This window comes from Rhinichthys klamathensis, unplaced genomic scaffold (assembly GCF_029890125.1).
Source record: "Rhinichthys klamathensis goyatoka isolate OS25496 unplaced genomic scaffold, OSU_Roscu_1.1 h1tg000101l_1, whole genome shotgun sequence".
Classification (NCBI taxonomy): Eukaryota; Metazoa; Chordata; class Actinopteri; order Cypriniformes; family Leuciscidae; genus Rhinichthys; species Rhinichthys klamathensis.
The window spans coordinates 366,847-391,676 of NW_026606640.1; the positions used below are offsets into that span (position 1 = coordinate 366,847).

Here is a 24,830-nt window from a genome sequence, read left to right on the forward strand (position 1 = left end):
ATTAGTGTGTTCACATCGACAGAAGAGTGATTCAGATGAGCAAAATGAAACGCTTTCATGGCTTCTGATTTGGGTTATTCATAGGATTGTCTATACCTGTCTTCTCTATCTTAGCTTCAAATGTAAATAGATTGACAATGTAGCAAAATAATGAAATTCATGCATTGAAAGAAGGATCAAAAGGAAAGGAATACTTCAAATGTGTTTTAGTTTGGGGCGGTCACAGTGAGACTAACAGGGTTGGGTGTTGTGGGAAGCCCCCGGCTGATGAAGAAGGGGCAGGGCTTCATTTGTCTTAGAAGCAGGAGAATTGCCCTATAAAGGGATGGTTGCATCCTTGACACGCAACTCGATGTCTGTGAAGGAGAGATAATTCCTATCTGCGACCTGAAGACAGACAAAAAGAAAAATGACACTTATTATATTTGCTAACGACACCTAAATACATCTACTCTCAGATCATATACTATAATCTGATATAAAAATCGCATAACTACAAACTGTCACTCTGCTGTTTTGGCTGTGCTCACCTGTCACTTTTTATTTCCTGACCTGCATAACTAAAACCTTCATTGGAAAAGTATAAAATAATTTTAAAAAACTACTAAAAGTAAATAAATTGAGGACAAAATATGATCATATTTTTTTAAATATGAAAATATGATTCTGAACAGTGTGATTTAGTTTTTTTCCCCTGGCCAGTTGCATGCACTGTGTCTTACATATGTGTATTACATTCTTAAAAATAAAGGTTCTTCATTGGCAACAATGGATCCACAAAGAACCTTTAATATCCATGGAACCTTTCCATTGGATTCCATTCCATGGAAAGAGGTACTTTATTAAAATGGTCTTTACACGTAGAAAACAATAATTCTCTTAAAAACTGTTCACTAAAAGGTTCTTTGGGGAACCCAAAATGATTATTGAATGGCATTCCTGTGGAAAACTCACTCTTGGAACTTTTATTTTTAAGAGAGTTAGGCAACTATCAGTTAGGCAAGGGGTAATCAGTCTAAATTATTTATTAACACTTATTTTAACTAATTAAGTAAATGTAACTAATAGAGTCATGATAATAAAAAAAAAAAACTATTTAATCTAACCTTTAAAACTACATTCATTTACGTATAAATGTATTTAAAAAACTTCTAGGAGACTATTATATATATTAAATAATATTTTAACCCATAGCTTATTTTTAAGATAATACATTATACAACTTAACCCCCACAAAAGGAAGAAAGAAGCATGGACTAGTTACTTGAAGAATAATTTAGCATCCTCTAACAAAGGCTTAAATACTTTCTGGTGTATGTCAACCTCTAGTGGACAAACCTGAATGTTACACTTAATTAAAGCTATTTACACAAAAAAAACGCAAAAAATATAAACATCTTCACATTATTCTCTGTTCTTGTTCTCTTTCCTGATGTGAATCACTCACCAGTGCCTTAGACATGAGGGATTGCTGCCGAGGACGACACACTGACACAGAGATGAATATGAGGGTAGCAACAATCACTGCAGCGCAGGGTAAAATGAAGAGAAGACTCACAGCTGAGGGGAAAATATATTTACATGTGAGATTGAATGTATAACAGAAAAATAGTAAACAATGATATGCGGGAAATGGGACTGGACGGCCGAGTCACAGCCTATTCCAACAGCATAATCAATAGTGATAAAACTTTTATACAGCAAATAGTCAAATAAACAAGAAGCTAATATTTTGTAACTTACATTTTAGACACAATATTGCCAGTTACATTGTCTGTGCTCTACTAAGCTCTAAACAAAGTTTAATAATTTGACTCAGAGTCAACATGTTTCCAACCAACAAAAGTGTTTCATTACTGAATAAACTGGTGTTTTGAACAATTCAGTTGATTAATGATTCAATGATCCAATCTCTACTGGAGGTGCGTTTATACTGACTTGAGACTATAATACCACCTGAGCACTGCAGATCCATTGGCTACATCTGAAAACTTAAGCAGCTGACATTTAGGGCAAATTCCAAACAGAAGTGAGCATCCCCATGCCCTACTCCATTTGAAGGGCAGAGCCCTTGAAGTGGGGACTTTGGAGTGAGCATGGCACTTGCGTGCCATTATGTAGCCGTTTGGAACGCACTTGGGGAAGGGAGCAATGAACGACAATAAAATTTCCTCATTATCTTAACCTCGGATGTTCCCATGACAACGCAGCATGGTGTTTATCAGCTGTTCTTACGACAGAAATGTCTTATTATTGCTGTTTCAAATAAATATAGATTTTATTTTAAAAAGTTATTATGGCATATAGACAACTCCCGTATTGCAGATAATGCTGTCTGAAGCAGGTATGTCAACCAACTCAGTGATGTGGGCTATGTAACATAAACATAACACCCGTAACTATTCTCCAAATAGAACAGGAATATATGTGAACAAAAAGAAAAAGAAAAAAAACTCCTCACGAATTTACACAGTTAGGACGGAATGTGCCAGTGATGGCTCTGTGACATCCAGTCTATAAAATTGGACAAATATGTGAGGCGAAGCCCAACTTGCTGAAACGCCCTTAAATATTGCCCATGAGGTAGCCTAGAATGTGCCCTTAGCCCTTCTGGAGGACAGATACCCATGCTATTATAACCTAATATAATACACGGACAGGGCACAAGCAATGAAGCCGCTCATCTTTTGATGAGGAAAAAGCCTGCGGATGGAAAGCCAGTAAATCCACCTCTTTACAGGGGAGAGCTGACTCGCTTACTTTAGGCACAAACGCTGGATTAGTTTTAAGAGTCACCCTCTAATAATCCATATCAAACCGCATGCAGAAGTTATGAACCGACAAAGCATAAATTTCACTAACCTGCTTTGCGGTCAACAGAGCCAATAATAAAGCAGTTTTTAACAAAAGGAGTTTTAAATCAATACTATCTATAGGTTTAAAAGGGGGTTGAGATTGTGCATTAAGGACCACAGACAGGTTCCATAGCGGAATCAATGGCTTTGAAAACCTTTGCAAACTCCGCGCACCTCTCATAAACCTGCATACGAGCGGGTGTTGACCTATGTTATTTCTGTCAATCCCCACGACATGCAGAAATTGCGGCAAGATTAACCCTTAATCAAAAGTTCAAGATAACTTCCAGAGAACAGAGAAAAGGGACGATGTGCCTGTGTGTTCACGATCGCTCAAACACATTCCATTTCCGATCATATGCAAAGCACGCTGAAGCCGCTCTCGCATTCTGAATAGTCTCAATAGCCCTCACAGGCAAACCTGTAACACTCAAGTTTAACCTCCCACGGGCCATAATCTCCCCGAAGAGGCTGGTCGCATAGGAGTTGAATTCTCCGTACCTCGGTCAGCCACAACTTGCCAGTTCGGGGAGATTAGTATGACTGAGTGACCGCATTACCTTTCTCTTTTTAGTGTTGGTACGATCAGACTGTTGAGAAAACAGTAGTGCGTTTGGCCATGTGTGCGCCAGAGCCAGAGAGAAGAATAGAGGGCAATGAGCGTTTTCGTGCAAGGCGAAGAGATCTACAGCAGCTCGGCTGAACCTCTCCCACAACTGGCTCACTACCTGAGGGTGGAGAGTCCACTCTCTGTACAGGGGGTTTCCCCTGGACAGGAGATCCACCCCCACATTCATTATTCCTGGAACATGCATTGCCCGTATAATGAATGAAAATGCTTTATGCCCCACACAATCAGCTTTCATGCCAAACTGAGAAGCTGAGAAGAACGTGTGCTTCCCTGGCGATTTATGTATGCCACCGCCGTTGTGTTCTGATCAAAATGTGGTGGTTCCTTAGGAACTGCACAAAATGTTTCAATTCCAGAAACACTGTTAACAATTCTAGGAAGTTTATGTGTGCGTTCTCTAGCGAGACAGGCCATTTCCCTTTCGCTATCACACACTGCACCTCAACCTGTGAGTGACGCATCCGTTGTAACCACCTTCCTCAGAGAAACTGACCCCAGCAGAGTCCCTGAGTCAAGAAACGCGTGATCCCTCCAGTGACAGAGCGGGCCTGCAGAGTGACGTCAATATCACTTTGCGGTTGAGCTGGAGTTTTGGACACAAGCTGTGCACCACTGTCCAGTTCTGAAACTCTCTCATTCGCAATAGTCCCAGTGGAATAACCAAGACAGTGGAGGCCATCAGTCCTAGCAGACATGAACATAGTCTGAATGCGACCTTCTTCCCTTTCTGAAAAAGGGATAAACAGCCGCGAATTGACCTGATGTGCTCCTCTGACAGAAACACTTGAAACAGGTCTGAGTTCAGTCTGAGACCCAGGTAGATTTTCTCTTGAGTGGGCACCAAGAAGCTCTTCATTTCGTTTATTTTGAAGCCTAAGTTCTCTAAAAGAGACACAAGCATTTTTGTCTCTCTCTCTCTCTCTCTCTCTCTCTCTCTGCCTGCTGCCGTGATGGAGCGCACAGCAGTAGATTGTCCAAATATGCTGACACTCTTAGACCCTTTATTCTCAGGAGTGTGGCTCTGCATCCACACACTTGTTGAACACCCTCGGGCTAATGACAGCCCGAAGGGAACTTTCAAAAATTCGTAGGCTGTGCCCTTATAGGCAAACCTGACGAATTTTCTCTGTGCCGGGTAGATGCCTATGGGACCGTGGGAGAATGGCGCGAGGCCGGTGGCGTGATTGATAATGAGCGACACCTGCACGATGCACCGGTGCGTTATTCCATTCATTCATGTCTCATATCGTACAAGGCTTAAATCATTTAAAAATACATATCAAATAGTAGAACATGTGTATGATGAAGTGTTTGAGTTGATATTACTCTTGCCAAGCTCTGATTTCTGAGAGATGCACGTGTAGACGGCAATGCGGCTTTGATTTGCGCTCGTTTCATTCATAGTGTTTACTCTCACTCATTGACTTCACACACTTATTACTGCATAGAGATGTTAGAGGTTTATGTATAGGCTATAATATCGAGCTACTGCTATCCCCTGGCTCACCTGTTATCCAGTAATCAAGAGGAGGGACTGTGTCAGCCTCATCTGAATATTATTCGGCAGAATTATCCGTTATTCGTTTTGAAGCCATTATCCGTGCCTTTCTGAATAAGGTATTCGGCTTCAGGAACACCCCTAGCAGAAAGCCTCTCTGTCCGTCCTGGCAGTGAAGGAGAGGTGGAGGATAGGGCTGCTCGGCGATTGGGGTTGAGGTGACTTGCCACCAGCAATTCCACCATGGGGGCAATTCTACTTGTCCCAAAAACAGTGCATCTCTGCAACGCATGCTGGGATGGCTGGAATCAGCTGTTTGGCTGGGGAAATGCATGTCGGTAGACTCTTCCCATCATAAAAATCCCTCTCTGTGCCCTGGCCTTCCTGTTGTGATGGCCAGTCGATAAAGAGTTTGGCAGCTGCTCTCCTACACATTTCAATAAGGTCCAAGTCTCCCTGTATGAGGGAGGGAGACTCACCTGTCACACTGCTATAGGACTGGAAGAGAGATTAGAAGGGAAAATTGCATCCTCTACATCTTCCTCCAAATCGTCTTCCAAGAGACGAGCAATCGTCTCATCATCTTCCTCCTCCTCTTTATCCCCCGCAAAGGGGTCTGATTCAACGATGGGGGTGTGGAGTTCAGGAGAGATATCACCCATTAACTCTCCCCAGCTATACTGGGTTTGCTGAGCAGCCGTGTCTCTCTCCGTGGGTGGCGCAGAAATACTTGGATCCCCCTTATTCGCGGCCACGAATAAGGGGATCATTGCATTCTGCGCTCTAATTAGAACGCGCTTAACGAGAAAAGAAAGCAGTACGGGCAGCACTCGGAATTAGTGAGCACGGCCTGTGCGTGTCTAACTCCCAGAGAGAGTTAGACCCGGAAGCCCACGGCGAGAGGGATCTTTAACCTTTGCTGAGCTGCTGGGTGAGTTCGCAGTCGCCATAAAAGAGATGCCCACACCGAGATATTAACTCCATCATTATTGAGCTGTAACGGCTTGTGAAATATGAGAACTCTCCTCAACGCGCTAGTTCCCACCAGAAAAAAACAGCAGAAGAAAAATATTCACTTTGACAGTGAATATTCCCTCGGAAGAATAGGGAAAAATAGCCGCGTTCGGAGACGTGCCTCACCGTGGTGCCTTGGTGCCAACTGTGGTGCCTTTGAGCAAGGCACCTAACCCCCCACTACTCACTGCTCCTAATGTGTGTGCACGAACTTGGATAGGTTAAATGCAGAGGACAAATTCCGGAGTATGGGTTATCATACTTGTCACTTCACTATTCCAAGTGTTCTTATGGTATGCAATAGGGATTAGTGAAAAACAAATCGAAATATTGGACTCAGTGAAAAAATGCAAAGACACTTTTTTGGGGGGATTTCTAGGCATTTACTAAACCTTATTGTATACCCCCAGAACACTTGGAATATAAGGCATGTGTTGCATGGGATCATTCTGTGATACTTTTGCTTCTTTCTTTTTTTTTTTTTAAATCTTGGTGCTGGTCGCTATTCACTGCTATTCGCAAGAAGGACAAAAATTCTCCTTTTGTGGTTGATAAAAGAAAGAAGAGCATACGGCATTAGAACAACACCGGGAGAGTAAACGATTACTTAATATTCAGGCTGTCATTTTAATTTACAACATTAAAAAGTCATAAAGCTTTCTTGAAAACATGAATGTTATTGTGCTGTAATATTGGGTAATTCAGACTTCTCTATGCTGAAGATGAGTGAATCATGAATGGACAATCAGTGGCCTAAAGGTATATGCTGGAGACCATGCTGTTGTGCGTCAAATGTGGTCAGACACAGTATCTTGATGCAAACTGATTTTTAATGGTCATGCTCATTCACGTGGCTCAGCTTTCCATGTATTAAAAGGGACAGTTCACCCAAAATAAATAATTCTGTCATCATGATGTTTGATAGTGTCTCTGGTCCTCATTCACTTTCACTGAATGCAAAGGAAAAGCTTGGACATTATTCTAAATCATTTTGTGTTCCACAAGTCACAGAGGTTTGGAACAACATGAGAAAATGATCATTTGTGCCACAATATGTTCCAATTATGCCACTCTATAAACAAGGATTTCCACAAGGAATCACTCACTTATAGTGACATTTCCAGTTGATTAAAAGATTGTTGTAGAGAATTGTACTATACTTACGGCTGCTCTGCACATAGATGTCGTAGGATGTCTGGAGGTTGCTGATATTATTCCTCACACTCAGGTCTAAGCAATATGTTCCTACTGATGTGAAGGTGTAGTTCAGATTGAATATGTTCCCGTGGAGCCTGACTAAATTGCAGGAAGCTGGACTAGGAGTTTGGCAATCAGACAAAACTCTCCAGCACATCCAAACAGGAGGACTACACACATCAAATGTGATAGAAAAAAATTATGCAATTTTTTACAGGATGATTTTAGAATTAAAACACTTTATGAAGATATCAATTGACTTTTTAAATATATTTTTTTAAACTTTGTTGAAGTACATTTTTACCTTCCTCCAACATGAAAGGACAGACTGCTGCTTTCGTCCACGTTATAAGTTAAAGGTCCTCTCAATTCAATGCTCCTTATAGCATCTACAAAACAAAAGAATCTTTGACATGCCACTTAACATTAACACATTAACACCACTGGTAATATATAAATACAAATAGTCAAATCAGAACATTGATGATAAGCGATAATGACTATGCGCCCACCTAACACAGTCAAATATACAGAGTACAGTCCAGTCATTCTGGAATGTTGGGTGTTATTGGTTCCAATGCTCAATTTAAACGTGTAGTTCCCTGGTAAGGTGTAGTAATACTTCAGAAAAGGCGCCGAGCCTTTACGCACTTCCCTAAAAAACAAAGACAACTGTAAAGAAAACCATTTTATAGTTAATATATCAGATTATTAAAATGGATGATCAAATAAAAATTACCCATTTCCCATGTCCCATGTGTATATAAATGTGACAGAGTGCAGGTTATGTCTCGGGTCAGACAGCTCAAAGGAAACCATGGTGGGTAAGCAAGATGCCAGCTTCCCACTATCCCGCAAGTATGTTGAATTCCCTTCCATTTGATGAAAAATGATCTTTCCTCTGACATTTCCTATGGTAAAATAGAAACTATGTATCATCAAAATCTACAGCAGTGACAACCAAGTCAAAATGGATAAGAGGACTAGTCAGCTTACCAGATAACTGATGGGATAACTCGTCGGGTATCCCAAAAGCAAGAGAGGAAATCAGTGAGAGAAAAGTGTGAACCAGAACACTCCGGATCCTGATGGAAAACAGTTTACAGTTTGAAATAAACATTCAACATAAAAACGAAATGATTAGACAACAGACTGAGATAAATATATGTTTATATCTATTATTTAGAACTATAATATTTACCAGTTCATGTGGCCTCCAAATCTGTACAGCTTGTGACTTGTGAGAGTATGACTGAGACGTTCAAGCTTTTATATCTTTCTGTCTGTTTGGTAAAGGCTTGAAATCATATTCGCGTGTTGAATCCTTATGCTTATCTGAATAATGATGTGCGTTGTGCTGCCAAAGAGAACATAATTCATGCAGAAACGTGACGAATTCACAAGCCCATTCCTCTGGATGGATTTCTAAAGAACGTGCAAAAGTCTCTATATTATCCCAAATCTTTCAAATGATGTAGGCTAGTGACAGGGGCTAGTAAGCCGAGTCACACCTTTCACTATTTCTCAGGTAGTAGGATACTCTAAATATAGTAGCCACAAACGTCCACAAAGCGGCGCTGTAAAAACTGAAATGTTTATCACTGATTCTCTCTGTCACAGAAATTAGCTTAAATTACTCAAATAGGCTATCAAGATTTTAAGAGGGGTTTTTTTTTAACCCACAAACGAAAACGGACAGTCTGCATAATATAGGCTAGGCTAAAATAATATAGACCTAATGATAAAGACTTTCCATGTAGGCCTATTAGGTTATTTCGCCTTTGACTGAACAACTTTACGACTATTAATGTAGGCTAGGCCTATTGTATTTTTTCTTTTTAAAACCCGTACTTTGGAAATTAAGTGTGTAATTGTAAAAGTATTTAAGTGTGTGTGTGTAAAAAATGCTCAAAACAATAAACAAAAGCAACAAGCAACAACAATGAGAAACAAATATAAAACCGAAAAAAGGATAGATAATTAGACATTTCTGTTTGATCTTAGAAATATATGACGTCACGGATCCCACCTTTCCACGTGTGGCATGAGGTCGCGCGGAAAGGTTTCATCCTCCTTCGATACATCAGTGCAGTGCAGTATCGTGTTCTCCTCGAGCGCGCCCGAGCGCTCTGTTCTCTTCTCTGCCGCTTCACACACGTTAACAGGTGGGACGAAAACACAGATTTACGGGGAAAGTTAAAACAAATACATTGTCACCAAGGACGTTTGAGGAATACCTGCTAAAATGTCTCGAGCCCCGGAGGAGGTGAACAAACTCACCGAGAGCACATATAAGGTAAAAGTCGGTTTAAACTGCGTGTATTTAAACTATCGTATTTGTCACTGACCACCTGTTATTAAACCCAGTACATACAGTCTTTTGAAAGTTATGTTGCTAAGTTAAATAAGTGCTATTTTATGGCACTCTTACAGTTTTGTCATCAGGGTACGTGTAAGTTGTGCAATGAGTCATGAGTGCATTTTAAAGTACTTCAGTTGGGTTTCTGGGTTGAGTTAAGAAACCTGTTTGTGCTGGACTGTTTCTGTTATTGCATATTTGACTGTTCATTGTTTTGCCAAGGGTGTGTTCCTGGGAATGAGCAGAGGAACTGACTAGAATTACATTACAGAAGGGCATTTCAATAGAGACCCAGAGGGCCCTTGAGATAGGCAGGACTTTGATCTCACAGGCAATATAATTATAAGTCAATGTTTAAACGATGCTATATTTAACTACAGTAGAGAGGTATTTTTAGAAAGTAAAGTTACTGGCAATCTCTTTTATTGTGTGGACAATAAAATGTGATTAACATTGAATGGGAAATGTGTCATTTTGAAATGTGGAAAAAGGGATAGTTCACCCGAAAATGACAATGTTGTCATTTATATACCATCATCATCATGTTCCAAACCTTTAACCCCACTGACTTCTATCAAAAAAAAAAAAAAAAAAAAAAAAAAAAAAAAGACATTTTTCAAAATATCTGCCCAGTTGTAGGCACATTCATTTGAGTCAGTTTTTGAAGATCTTAAGTTTCATTCAGCAGCAGTAAGCTGCTTTCCATGTAACTTTGAAATATGAGCTTTGTTCTGCTCTCCCAGAATGTGATGGAGCAGTTCAACCCAGGACTGCGGAATCTGGTTAACCTGGGAAAGAGCTATGAGAAATCAGTGACCGGTAATCACATCACTTCATTTACATTAAAATAAATATGCACCATACTTATGCATTTTCTGCTCAACTGCTCAAATAAACTCAATATTTCTCTAAAAATTGTTGTGATACACGCTGCTTGGATTTCAGTTCCTGTTAATCAATATGAGTTATTCACTCTCCTGCAGCAATGACCTTTGCTGGAAAGGCATATTTCGATGCAGTCTCAAAGATTGGGGAAAATGCTGCCGTATCGCCAGTTTCTAGGGAGCTGGGTGAGTATTACTCTTTAAATCATCACCCAGAGGTCCTAATCTGGTCTTCGCCGAAATGGATGTTCTCTGTGCACAGAGCGGCTTAACATTTCCTTGTAGATGATTCATTGCACTCAACATGTCTTTGAATATCCAGTGCCAGTTATTTCCTCATTTTGTCAAAAGGCAGTTCTACGTTTGTGTCTGCTTTAAGCCGCAGACAGGTTTGGTTCTTGTTGACTTTTTGTGACTCAGCATCAGTTTGATTCATATTGTCTGGAAATAATGACAGAGCTTTACTGTGATTCATAAACTACCACCTGTTTCATGCCAAGTTGTCATACTCACCACCGCAGGTTTGGGTTTTTTTGTGCAAATTACAAAGATTAATGGCTTTGCCTTCACATTCATCTTTTAATTTGCTAAAAAAAAATTGTACACAATGTCCTTATTGCAAATACATTTTTAGGGATGCATGATATATCGGACGGCCACCATATCGGTATCTGCCAATATATGCTTGGTATGTTTTAATGTTATCGGCCCAATAAAAAGTTTTGACAGGTATATTAAGGCTGATAAATAATGGATTATTTCCTTCAGCTGACACCCTTCAGATGCTCACTGTTCACCATGGTGGTTTTGAATTGCTTGAAATATGATTGGAATCACTTCAAAAAAAGGAAATTACAGTTAAGTATTTAACTGTATAAGTTATAAAACATCATTATAATTGTGTGCTTGGGACATGGATTTTAACGGTGAGACTTTTGTTTTTGTAATCAGGCTCTCAAAAATTATATAAAAACTCGAATTGAGATATATCGGCCAATATATCGCTTATCGGCTTTCAAAAATAAAGAAGTATCGGCCAAAAATTTAATATCGGTGCATCCCTAACTTTTCTACTTCCTGTAAATGAGCTTTTGTTCTTCAGTGATGTGTCCTTTTGTGAATGAGTGAGCTCCTTTGGCTTTGTCGTTCCCTGTTCTTCCTGGAATCCCTTTCAGACGGCTCTGATGACCACCACCAGACAGTGTGAATTCTCTGCACATGCCGGCAGCAAACACACAAAGCAAACAGTTACTCTTTGAGACTTTGTCTGCAAACATTTCCGCCCCTAAACCCCTTCCAAAAAGCATCATACCTCAAATGTTCCAAAGGAACATGCAAACTCAAAGTCCTTTCCATCTATATTAACATTTAGTGCAGTCATAAGACGATGCATCATATCAACATCTAATGCTGTAGTGATTACTGGTGCAGACTTCTGTCAACCTGTTCTGTATAAGGAATGCATTGCTTGAGATTGCTTGACACAAGGACTTGATTAAGAGAGCATTGTGTCAACATCAATACGCCTGCAAGAAAGTTCCAGAATAGTTCCAAATAAATGTAGGTTAACACAATTGAATTAATGACTAATTCATTTAACTTAATTAGAACTCTAGACTGCATGTCTGGGCCACACGTGTCATCAAATGAAGATATATAATGAATTACCATTGTAACTCTCCATTTAGTTCCTAAACGGTGATCTAGGGAATTTAAACATCCAATTGAGACTGTATGACTGGAATGTAAGAAGTGCTCAGTTTAGTCACCCTCCGTTTTTCTCTTGCTAACACTCTTCTAAAATTAAGACCATGAACATTCAAATGCAGGAGTAGCCTACTTTTGTTATTTAAACAAAGTTTAGTATAGTGCCCATCAACTGTTTGGTTACAGAAAGAAATTCATGGTTTGGAACAATTTGAATTGCCCTTAAACAGGTAATACATTTGAACTGGTAGCCTTGTTATTATTTATTTATAGAATATGTGTTGAATTTAAAGTGCCCCAATTATGCTATTTTAAAGGTTCCTAATTTTGTTTTGGAGGTATCCTACAACAGGAAGATTAAAGATAATCTTCTAATTTTCTCATAATATACATTGTAAATCACCACATTTTTCAATGTAAATCCCTCCTAAATCTAAATCCCTCCTTTCCGAGAGCCTACTCTGCTCTCATTGGCCAGACGGCACAGTCTGTTACGATTGGTCTACTGCTTACAGCGCTTGTCGGAAGCTAAACGGCTATTACCATAACTGAATTTCAGCTCGGGAGGCTTCCTCAGTCCTCAGCGATTGTACACACTGTAAAGACAGTAATGATGACGTTGATTTTTGCCATATCAATCCAAGTGTAAGTCCTAGTTATTCAACCCGAACCTCAATCGCAAGGACAACTTGAGCATGAGTCAGGACGTTTCTTAGTGATATACTACTCCGTTTGAGGTACAGTATGAGATGTTGCAACTGTAATTCCTCAACATCAGCATTAACTGGTGTATGTCCATCAATAAACCTATATTTCTAATTTATTGCGGTGCACATGCGGGAACTGTATCGGTAATGGTGCATACGTTAGCTGAGCACTAATGTGAATGACTGATGTAACATTAAAGTTAGCAAAACAAATCTAGCTCCATCCTTTGTCATTACTCCAAAGTAGTAAGAACGACAGACAATCTGCATTAATTGACACAGTTTTAAGTAATAGTGGGCCATAGCTGATTTGCAGAACTATACTGTACTTTCATATTATACAAATAAATGCAGGTTCACCTGAAAGCTTACATTAGGAATAGTTTGATTCACACAGTCAATTTAGTTATTGTTGTTGTAGCAAGGATTTATTGTCACAGATCAGGTCTCAGTTTCTTTTGTGTAATTTTAAATTGCTATTGAAAGCATCACCTGTCATGTCCAGAAAACCCTCTTCCTTGTCACAGGAAACCATGGCATCAAAACTGCATTAGTGTTGTTTAAAAAGAAAGGGATTGTATAAGAGCACCAGGTGTTTTGAATATGTTCATTCTTAAGCCTGCTCTCAGTATTAATAATCTGGAAGTGTAGTGTCAATAGTGAAGAAGCACAGCATTGTACAAACATACAGCAGTTGTGTTTGTAATGTTTTTAGTGTGCTATTTTAGGTTACAACCTTACAAGAATAAAACCTTGTTTAGCGTTCATGTAAACACTACATTCAGATTCATCAATTGGAATGAATTCTATGAAGGTAAATCAGTAGCTAAACTCGAGAGCACGTAGATGTGAATTTGAGAACTTGTACAATAAATATTCGTACTTGTATGTGAACATTTACACTCACAGCTCCGATGTGAAAACCTGTAAAATAAAAATCTGAACTTGAACGCTGAGATTTGCACTCGCAGACAATAGTCACAAACCTGTATTCTGAATTTGAAGCTGCAGACAAGCAGTCACAAATGTGTAAAATGCCATTCACAGAAATACAATGACAATCACAAACATGTAAAATATATTTGCACTTCTTCTAACATTCAAATTCGCAGTACAACCTCAAATTGGCAATTGCAACTTCTCAAATCTGTCACTGCAAGTTCAAATTTCGCGCCTTGACTTTTGCTACTCTTTTTGCGATATATGAGGTGCAAAACTGATTTGTGCACTTGTAATTCAGTGGCGGTGAGAGCGGAAGGGGGGCGGGAGCGGGGGTGTTCAAAGGAGCAGTTTTATTGGTTGGGGCCTAGCCAATGAAATGGGACTTCTATTGTATGCGATGATGTCACGAAACCCGCCTCCTCGTAGATGTTCTGAAACGCTAACATGGCTTAATGCATTGGACTGATTTAAAAGACATAAATGATATTATCAAACTTAGTGATATTAACACCATACTAATAATGCATACTACAGAAAAGCAGATGAGCACAGAATATGACGAAAGAAAGCAAATTTGTGTTCAGTGCAAATAAACCAGCTGCCTGTTTTATTAATAATGTATAACGAATTTATATATATATATAACTGTTGGTCCATTAAGCCTCATTAAGCGTTTTCTTGGTTTTCTATGAGAGGAAAATGCTTAAAGTACAATTAAACGAGTTGCGTTCATTTTCTGCTCAATTGCTTTTCTGTATGCTTTATTTATGGTGTTTCCTGAGTTTGGTCTTTTAATACCACTGTCTTAAGTTAACGTGTTGCGTTCATATTCTGTCCTCATCTGCTTTTCTGTAGTATGCATTATTGTGTTTACTAAGTTTGATAATATCATTTATGTCTTTTAAATTAGTCTAATGCAGGGTTTCTCAACCTTTTGCCTACTGCGACCCACTTTTCTCTTGTATGCCAGTCATATGACCCACTAAATAAATCAATAACTGAAATGCCTCTTTAGATCTAGGCTACACCGTAGGCCTATATGCTTATTATAATTAATGATAATCACGAAAACACACAAACATTTTCAATAATTAGGCAGACTATGAGGCAAACTGATTTTTTTACTCACGTTAATGTGATAGCCTACTTGAGACTGCCGCTCTGAAATGATCATATCCAGACGCGGTGGAATTTGGAAATTTTTTGGAAATCACAAATAATAGTTGTCAGCCTATTCCTGCTTTTTGTTTTCGTTGCAGTCACTGTTGAAAATCCCAACTCACAAAGATAGGTAGTGCTAAATGGGAAGAGAAACTTCGTTGCACAATCTGCGAGTTGTGGATATTCATTTCTGGTTTGAATCCAAGGAATGAAAATAGCCTACGATTCGTTGGAGGATCGGCTATACGTTTACGTGCACAACTTTTGTTTCGATCGGACTGAATTCAATCCGATTAATGAATCTGAATGTAGTGTTTACATGAACGCTAAACGTGATCGGGTTAATGTGCGCGTTTATATGTCACAAGATTCAAATCGAATTATATTTTTTTGACATGCGCACGCGGGTGCACCCACAGAGTTTCCCGCTGTTTGCGCATACTAACTATTCTCTTACATTGGTTCTTTATTTGTTTTAAACAGCAGACTTAATATATTATCCATTGCTGGTCATAATTTGGAGACAATGAGCATATGACCCGTTGTGCCATGCTGCTTATTTATCACGCCGTAAAAATGCCCAGCACCCAAATCCAGTCGTCTGTGAATGAGAGTCTGAAACAAGGACTGGTGGGACGTTGTCCTGCTCCACTTCACAGACGCTGAGTGAAAGGAGAATTTTAGCATGATGGTACGCTCATTTATACGACACTTTACTCAAAAGGAAGAACAGCTCGTTCAGCGCGTCATACACCATTATGCTATGCGCAGTCCTTTCAGTTTCGGTTTTCAATCCGATCAAGTGTTTACATGTCCTCCCAGTTGGATTAGAAAAGGAATAAACCACCCCTTTCAATCGAATTGAAATTTTATTCGGATCGAGCTCAATCGGATCGATTAATGTGTTTACATGAAGGCTTTTTAGTCCGATTGAACCGTCAATGCGTTTACTAATGGATTATTTGGATTTGGTTGCATGTAAACGTAGCCTGTTGCAATGAGCCTTTTGTGAAGCCCACTCATGTCTGATGCCACTCGTGCCGGTTAACACAGAGAAAGTCTTGCGACCCCCTATAGAACGAACAACGACCCACTGGTTGAGAAACACTGGTCTAATGCATTAAGCCATGTTAGCGTTTCAGAACATCCACGAGGAGGCGGGTTTCGTGACATCATCGCGTACAATAGAAGTCCCATTTCATTGGCTAGACGCCAACCAATAAAACGGCTCCTTCGAACACCCCCGCTCCCGCCCCCCTTCCGCTCTCACCGCCACTGAGTTACAAGTGCACAAATCAGTTTTGCACCTCATATATCGCAAAAAGAGTAGCAAAAGTCAAGGCGCGAAATTTGAACTTGCAGTGACAGATTTGAGAAGTTGCAAGTGCCAATTTGAGGTTGTACTGCGAATTTGAATGTTAGAAGAAGTGCAAATATATTTTACATGTTTGTGATTGTCATTGTATTTCTGTGAATGGCATTTTACACATTTGTGACTACTTGTCTGCAGCTTCAAATTCAGAATACAGGTTTGTGACTATTGTCTGCGAGTGCAAATCTCAGCGTTCAAGTTCAGATTTTTATTTTACAGGTTTTCACATCGGAGCTGTGAGTGTAAATGTTCACATACAAGTACGAATATTTATTGTACAAGTTCTCAAATTCACATCTACATGCTCTCGAGTTTAGCTACTGATTTACCTTCATAGAATTCAGTCCAATTGAAACAAAAACTTGTGTATGTAAACATAGCCATTGTCACTTCATAAATTATTTAACTTTTTACTTCTATTAGAACTCCTTTATGATAAAAAAAAAAAATCAAGCTTACAAAGTTTGATAATGTTCCAGAAGCAAGCTATTTAAGTGCATGATGGGCGGAAAAACAGTATGTGCTAATCAATCAACGCCTCGATTCTAACTGATGCTTAGCTGTTTTGTATTGCTCTGTATTCCGACCGCGCTTGGATTAATGGTACCCAGGATTTCTTTGGCAAAGATACAACAGGATAAACAAATGTACTGTTTCACATTTTACAAACCACAAATGAATTATTTTGGACATGGCCAATTTACCATCTACTGCTCGATTTTGGAGTGTAAATCTGGGCGCATTGTCTCTAAAATAAAAAAAAATAGCTCAATGGACAATTAACATGTGTTTGTTTAAATTTTTGGCTGTTGTTTGGAGATATACAGCTCAATTCAGGCCCTCGGTCCATTGTACCATCAAGGCGGCATTTGTTCATCTAGACTGTTTGATAGCAAGGTTTGTGCTGGCCGGCTCATGGATGAATCCGAACGAAAGTGTCGAACGAAAAGACCAGATTACAGCTCGCTTGGATTGGATTCAATCCAGACAGACTGTGAGCAGCTGTGTCCTGAAACCAGTGTGCTGGTGGTAATGCTGTACGATATTTGGAAAAAAAACTGCAGATGACTTTAATAGCTCTATTTGAAAATAATTAATCATATTTAATTATTGTTATTAATTCTAAAATGATTGGGGTAATTTTATAGGGGAGTGAATCTGCATAGAAAATAATAAACAAATTACAAGCTTTGAATAAATACTATAGAACAAAGATACAAAATAAATAAACAGTGCTTTTTCAGTTAAGTCTAACAGTATTCCAGTACAGAAATTGATTAATCAAATGTAAAATAACATTGCATAATCTAGTATAATTAATCCTTGTTAAAGCTACCAAAGTGATTTTCTCTTTGTATTTTGTTGTTTGATTAACATTAATGACAGACAGTTTTATTTACATTCATGTGCCATAAGCAGTTGTTTACGAGAATACTCACCGAGATGGGCTTTTTGACAATTTTGTGTGTATGTGTCCGTTCAAGCAAAAATAGACGTGGAAGAGAATGGAATTTGTTGTTCACAGGCTGTCTGTGCTACTGTGTGTGTCCGCGCACTGAAAACAGCGCATGAATTCCGAATTGCGTTCTCTTTTGCGCCTTCTAGCACTCGTATGGTTTAAAATCGCTTTAATGTTTAAACTGACAGGACCTAAAACATGTGCAAATGATAAACATTTGCTCTACGATTGTTAAACTGCAATTACAGTAATCAGAGAATTACGTGCATTTTGAACCACAGTGCCTGGTCTGTATGGATAAACTATGATCCCTATTCTTGACATTGCACATCCTGTGATCATGTGACTATCGCTGATGAGCATATCACGATATTGATGATAAAACGATATATCGTGAAGACCTAGCTGGCGGGTGGATTTCTTTACCAACAAATTGGACCGGAGTCTGGAACTGATGAAAAAGTCATCGGTGATGGAACCTGGGTGTGCTCTTTGATACCAATATTTCATTTGAAAGCCACGTTTCTAGCATCTGGAAAACCGCATTCTTCTATCTTAAAAATATATCTAAATTACGACATATGCTCTCAATGACAAATGCTGAAAAGTTAATGTAATTAATCAAGAATCATTACAAGATTATTGTAATGCTCTACTGAGTGGTTGCCCTGCACGCTTAATAAACAAACTTCAGCTGGTCCAAACAGCAGCTCGAGTTCTTACTAGAACCAGAAAGTGACCATATGACCATATTAGCCCGGTTCAGTCAACACTGCATTGGCTCCCTATTAAACATTGTATTCATTTTAAAATCTTGCCAATTACTTTAAATGGTTTTAAAGTAATTTTTAAAAAGGCATTAAATGGTTTAGTACCCCAGTACTTGAGTGAGCTCTTAATGCATTATAGTCCTTCACGTCTATTGCGATCTTAAAATTCTGCCCATTTGATAATACCTAGAACATCAAAATCGACTGCTGGCGGTAGATTCTTTTCCTACAGTATTTATCACCTAAACTCTGGAATAGTCTTCCTAGCATTGTTTCCTAGCAAGCAGACACACTCTGTCAGTTTAAATCTAGACTGAAAACACATCTCTTTAACCTGGCATACACATCGCACATTATCAATTTATATTATTCAAATAATGTACAATGATTATTAGGCTTCATAAATTAGGCCAGCCGAAACCTGGAACAGTTCCCATAACACCTGATGTACTCGTTACATCCAGTGTTAATTTCGATGATGAATAATTTGTCATTATTTTCGTTAACGACATTTTTTCACAGACGAAAACGAGACGATAACTAAATAAAAACCAGTTTCGAATGACAAAAACTATAACGAAAATCTATTGACATTTTCGTCAACAAATAAAAAATAGAGGAAAATGTTAGGAAGGGACGATTTGGGAAGAGATCCAGTGCGTTTGTGTTAGATGCACACATTTGAATTGTAACGTGCTGATCTACCAGGCGGGACATACATGAGTTGGCATGCATGCATGCAGAGATGGGCAGTAGGTTAATTACATGTATTTGAAATACGTATTTAATTACTTTTGAGTATTATGTAATTTGTAATTAAATACTTTTAGGGACTGTAATTTGTAGTTAAAATACTTATTTAAATATATCATTTTTTCATTTTATCACATATATTAACTTTCATCACCAAGCTTAATAGTACCATAACCATATAAAATACGAATAGGACTACCAAATTGCCTATCAAAGTTTTTGGCTAGATGCAAGAAAATCACGTGACGTGATACATCCTATTGGAAGTGGAAGTCGTCTTAGTTGGGTAAACTTCTATAGCAGTGAATGAGATGCTACATTAAATATATTTTTTGTGTTTACATTTGCTCAAATAGCAAAAGAAAAAAGATAATTCGCTCTGCAAATGATCGGAAATGGAATGTGTTGGAGCGATGGTGCACACACAGACACATCGTCCCTTCTCTCTGTTCTGTTGCGGATGTGTTATGCTTTCTGCAGGAGCTTTTAGACAAGGGCAGATTCTTTTCTACAATAAAGGGTTAAGCTGCCTTTCCACTCCACATGACATTCAGACTCTCGGAATTCACCACCTAGTGGCAGACTGGCAGTCGTAATGATCTTTTATTATGACAGTATGCGGCAACATGTACGTTAAAATTCCATCAACACTAAACATTGATATTCCGATATTCTATACTCTTACATGTAAGGAATGGAACAGATGGAACTGGATAATATTCTGATTGTTTCAATCCAATCTGACCTATAATGCTTTCTGAATCATAATCATACCCTGTTCGTTCGTTGGCCAGAGGAGTACTGGCCCCCCGACTGACCCTGGTTTCTCCCCATTCTCTCACCTGATGGAGTTTTGGTTCCTTGCCACTGTCGCCTTTTTCACCTTTGTCGCCCTTTTTCACCTTTCTTGACATTGGCTTTTGGCTCGTTTAGTTGGGGACACTTAATTAAATATTAATCAATATTATTGATCTGCCTGCATTGACACCATTATATGAGAACTGAACTGAGCTGAGCGATGACATCACGGTTTTCTCTAGAGCGGCTATATACTGTATATATAAATAAACTAAATTAATAACTTTTTTACAACAAAAATTTTACATCACTGAACTTACTTAAGCTAGACTGTGATGCTATATTCTTCTGGAAACAAACTTTGTTGCATTATTTTCCTGTTATCTCTGTAAAGCTGCTTTGAAACAATCTGTATTGTAAAAAGCGCTATATAAATAAATGTGACCTGACTTGACTTGACATGTATCTAACTCCACATTTACTCTCACACTTCAAATGATTATAAAGTTTGATTACTAAATTACTTGATTACAAATGATCTTTTATTATGACAGTATGCGGCAACATGTACGTTAAAATTCCATCAACACTAAACATTGATATTCCGATATTCTATACTCTTACATGTAAGGAATGGAACAGATGGAACTGGATAATATTCTGATTGTTTCAATCCAATCTGACCTATAATGCTTTCTGAATCATAATCATACCCTGTTCGTTCGTTGGCCAGAGGAGTACTGGCCCCCCGACTGACCCTGGTTTCTCCCCATTCTCTCACCTGATGGAGTTTTGGTTCCTTGCCACTGTCGCCTTTTTCACCTTTGTCGCCCTTTTTCACCTTTCTTGACATTGGCTTTTGGCTCGTTTAGTTGGGGACACTTAATTAAATATTAATCAATATTATTGATCTGCCTGCATTGACACCATTATATGAGAACTGAACTGAGCTGAGCGATGACATCACGGTTTTCTCTAGAGCGGCTATATACTGTATATATAAATAAACTAAATTAATAACTTTTTTACAACAAAAATTTAACATCACTGAACTTACTTAAGCTAGACTGTGATGCTATATTCTTCTGGAAACAAACTTTGTTGCATTATTTTCCTGTTATCTCTGTAAAGCTGCTTTGAAACAATCTGTATTGTAAAAAGCGCTATATAAATAAATGTGACCTGACTTGACTTGACATGTATCTAACTCCACATTTACTCTCACACTTCAAATGATTATAAAGTTTGATTACAAATTACTTATTTAAATTGACATCAGTGCAACGTTGTACATTTACATTCATTTAGCAGACACTTTTATCCAAAGCGACTTACAAATGAGAACAATAGTGTTAAAAATATACATTTTCTGATACATATTGATACTGAAATATCTGAAACGCTTCAGTTCCAATACTCATTTTCCACAGAAAAGATACAAGCTAGATACCAGCTGCGCTTTCTCGCTCTCTCGTTTAATTTGCTCTTGATTAATATTTTTGGTGTTACAGGTCTCAATGTGGCATAATTTTACTCATTCCCACAGATTTTGATCTCACACCTAAAGTGTGGTCACATAAAGCCGCCTCTCAGTACTAAACTGAGTTATTTTTGTTGTTTTATTGAGTTCTCATTGCTTATTTCGCTTAAACAGTCAAATACACACAAAATAATGCCAAAATGCCGGTCTTGGCGACTATTCATGTAAACACAGTCCTTTATGTTTTAAGTGAATCTAAACAGTTGAGAAAGAAAACACGTGCAACTATAATGGGTCTTATAATGTATAACTACATCAGGTCTTAAAGTAACAGCAGCCTAATATACCTGCTGCCAAAATATGAGATGATATTAAAAATATCTATATGGCAGTTTTTCCCCATGGTATCGATGTCAAAATTGTTGCCAGTGAAAATACTTAGTGGCTAACTTTGGAAAACCACGGTCTCTGTAGACAGCCCAGGCTCCACAAACGGCAACAAAAACAAACTGGTCCAATACAACCTGGACCACAAAACATAACAAACAGTGTTTCAGCCAATAACCGACAAGAATGATTTGGGGGTGGGGGTTAGTGCACGTGCAACGGAAGGGAGGGGGAGGGGACAGGATGAGGGGGAGGGAGGGTCGAGCTAGCCTCCGTTTTGTTTGACAATACTTTGAACGTCAACAAGAAGTGACGTCACCCAACATCGCTTAGAGCACCTTTAATGTCAAGCCCTGATTGTAAATAATCTGAAATCAACATGATGCATCGTTCAAATCCCATTTTATCTTTAATATGACATATTTGTGAAATGGGATAATCATTGTAAAAAATTGCAGGATGGGAACTGATTTGATCAAGAAAAAAGCCGGGGAGGCAGAAATTACATTTACAGGGGGTACATTTGGATTTCTGTTGCATTACATTTTTTCATTTAGCTTTAATAATTTTAGAAGTTGATTTACTGATAATAATTCTCCATTTAGACTTTTTCCATTGGCAGGGATGCCCTGTAACCTCTGTAAGGTTGAGTACCTTTTTGCTACATCTCTGGGGTTGTGAAAACACAGAGCAGGTGCTGACACTCTCAATACAAAGACTGCATTTACAAACTCACTCCACTGACCTTACCATGCTAATGATGCTTTTATAACTGCTAGATGAGTAATAATGCTGAAGCTCACCTCAGTTTGTTTGCTCTGGGGTTTGTTTGTATGAGCAACACTAATGGAGCCCTAGTTAGATGAAATGATACTGATCATACGGAGTAGGAGAGACGCATGCTAAAGGTGTAGTCATAAAATAATACACATGTAAAGAGAAGTTCAAGTCTAAAATACAACTTGATACCTCTCTGAAGGCAACTTTGAACTGTTTATCCAGTTTATCAGTAATGTAGCAATAATGTTTCATTTTTCTTCTCAGGCGTGGTGTTGATGGAGATTTCAGAAGTGCACAAGAAGGTCCAACTGGAGATGGAGGTGTCTGTAAGTATGCAAGGTTCTTCATTTGGTTTATGATCTTGATACATCACTTTTTTCTCTCTTATTTCTCTCCAACTCCAGAAGAAGCTGAAGAACACATATTCTGTATATTCCACAAGTTAAAATGATAAATTAATAAAATTTTCCTTTCAAAATTTAGCATACCCTTGATTCTTCATATTGTGTGTTGCCTTCATCAATGACTGCTTGGAGTCTTTTGTGTTTTTTCAACAGGATCATTTTTGTAAATTCAGAATTATTATTATATTGCCTTGTGGAATATATACACTACTGTTCAAAAATTTGGGATCAATAAGATCTTATTAATAGTTTTGTTAAACAAGGATTCATTAAATTGGTCAAAAGTGAGTGTAAAGACATTTATAATGTCACAAAAGATTTGAACTTTTGAATTTTCTATTCATCAAAGAATCCTGAAAAATGTATCACCTGTACAACACTGATGATAGTAAATGTTTCTTGAGCACTAAATCAGCATATTAGAATGATTTCTGAAGGATCATGTGACACTGAAGACCGGAGTTATGGCTGCTGAAAATACAGCTTTGCCATCACAGGAATAAAATACATTTTATAATATATTAAATGAAAACAGTAATTTTAAATAAATTAAATGTAAATTTACAGTGTGTAGGGCTGTAATAAAAAAACTAAATAATTTTTTTTATGAAACACATCTTCGAGTGTTAAAACCTACGAGCAGAACTAAAGCAGGCAATGCTATTGGAGGAAACCTTTAGGGCATGTGCTTTGTGAATTTGTAACTTCAAACATTTTTGTAGTCACATGATTTAACATTATAAATCATACAGTCATATTTTGCCTTAGGGATAGTGTGTGCTGAACTTATCTGCGGTATGTGACTGTATTGAGGGCTGTTGACCCTTTGCTCTCTTGACTTTCAGAGCATTTCTTCCTTCAAAACCTTTTTTTATCAAATGATCTTAGGTATTCAAACTCACAGCGTTATGAATATTTAACCACTGAAGCTGATAAGATAACCCTTTTTGTTCGAATTCTCTACATAGTCATGTTATCATAGTATTGGAATGATTTCATGCAATTTCACTGATATTGATTTTTTTATCGCTGTGTGATGATGATTTATTGCCATTAACCTTGTTGTTACAGTTCATGAAGTTCCACAAAGAGCTCATTGCTGAACTTGAAAAGAAAACTGATATGGATATCAAGTACATGAATGTGAGTATTGTGTGTTTTTCTCCTCGTCATACTTCCCATATTGCACTTACCTGCACTTACCACGATATTACATTCCTTCTAGGCCACATTCAAAAGATACCAGTCAGAACACAAATTTAAGCAAGACTTCTTGGACAAATCACAGGCTGACCTGAAGAAACTGCGCCGGAAAAGTCAAGGGAAGCATTTGTCCAAGTATGAGATCAAAGAAAATGAGGTAAGCATTTATTGTATTTTTGCTATGAAATATATCTATCTGGCATTCTTTTCTGTCTGATCATACAACATGAATTTTGGAGCTACTGTGTAAAGAAAAAGAAAAATGTTGGGCGGGGACTTGGTTATGCATCGATTGTTGATTGGATTTTGAGATGTGGGCATTGCACTCAAAAGTGGAGGCAGATGAATGTGAGTTTGCAGGGGCAGGGTTTAAGTGGACTAAATTATACTTAAAGTCCTACATACATCACCAGATAGAAGGTCCAGTTATGTCATTTTGAATAAACATTATTAGGTAAATTTTTTAATG

General features: G+C 38.2%; 3 protein-coding genes across 4 annotated transcripts in view; 2 read left to right on the forward strand and 1 right to left on the reverse strand.

Annotated features, from left to right (window-relative positions):
* Window positions 1–42: 42 nt before the first annotated feature.
* tmem130 (transmembrane protein 130) lies at window positions 43–8,670 on the reverse strand. Its single transcript, XM_056253037.1, has 8 exons — window positions 8,397–8,670; window positions 8,192–8,280; window positions 7,935–8,106; window positions 7,708–7,850; window positions 7,500–7,584; window positions 7,163–7,365; window positions 1,448–1,560; window positions 43–387 (listed from the first exon to the last, which is right to left on the reverse strand). Exons 1-8 carry the CDS (start codon window positions 8,402–8,404, stop codon window positions 316–318), a joined length of 885 nt encoding a protein of 294 aa, XP_056109012.1. The 5' UTR covers window positions 8,405–8,670; the 3' UTR covers window positions 43–315.
* Window positions 7,865–24,830, forward strand: part of LOC130086833 (parvalbumin-2) — a 115,617-nt gene continuing 98,651 nt past the window's right edge. The window contains exon 1 of the mRNA XM_056253039.1: window positions 7,865–7,870. The gene's annotated coding sequence lies outside the window, so the exon portion shown is untranslated. The remainder of the gene's footprint in view (window positions 7,871–24,830) is intronic.
* The window catches only part of baiap2l1a (BAR/IMD domain containing adaptor protein 2 like 1a), a 29,789-nt gene continuing 14,222 nt past the window's right edge, over window positions 9,264–24,830 (forward strand). The window contains exons 1-6 of one of the 2 annotated variants that reach the window (XM_056253035.1): window positions 9,264–9,491; window positions 10,298–10,373; window positions 10,538–10,624; window positions 23,019–23,080; window positions 24,230–24,301; window positions 24,384–24,518. In XM_056253035.1, the coding sequence (XP_056109010.1) occupies window positions 9,441–9,491; window positions 10,298–10,373; window positions 10,538–10,624; window positions 23,019–23,080; window positions 24,230–24,301; window positions 24,384–24,518 (483 nt within the window). In that variant the 5' untranslated portion in view covers window positions 9,264–9,440. The remainder of the gene's footprint in view (window positions 9,492–10,297; window positions 10,374–10,537; window positions 10,625–23,018; window positions 23,081–24,229; window positions 24,302–24,383; window positions 24,519–24,830) is intronic. The other variant, XM_056253036.1, reaches the window with a different exon arrangement.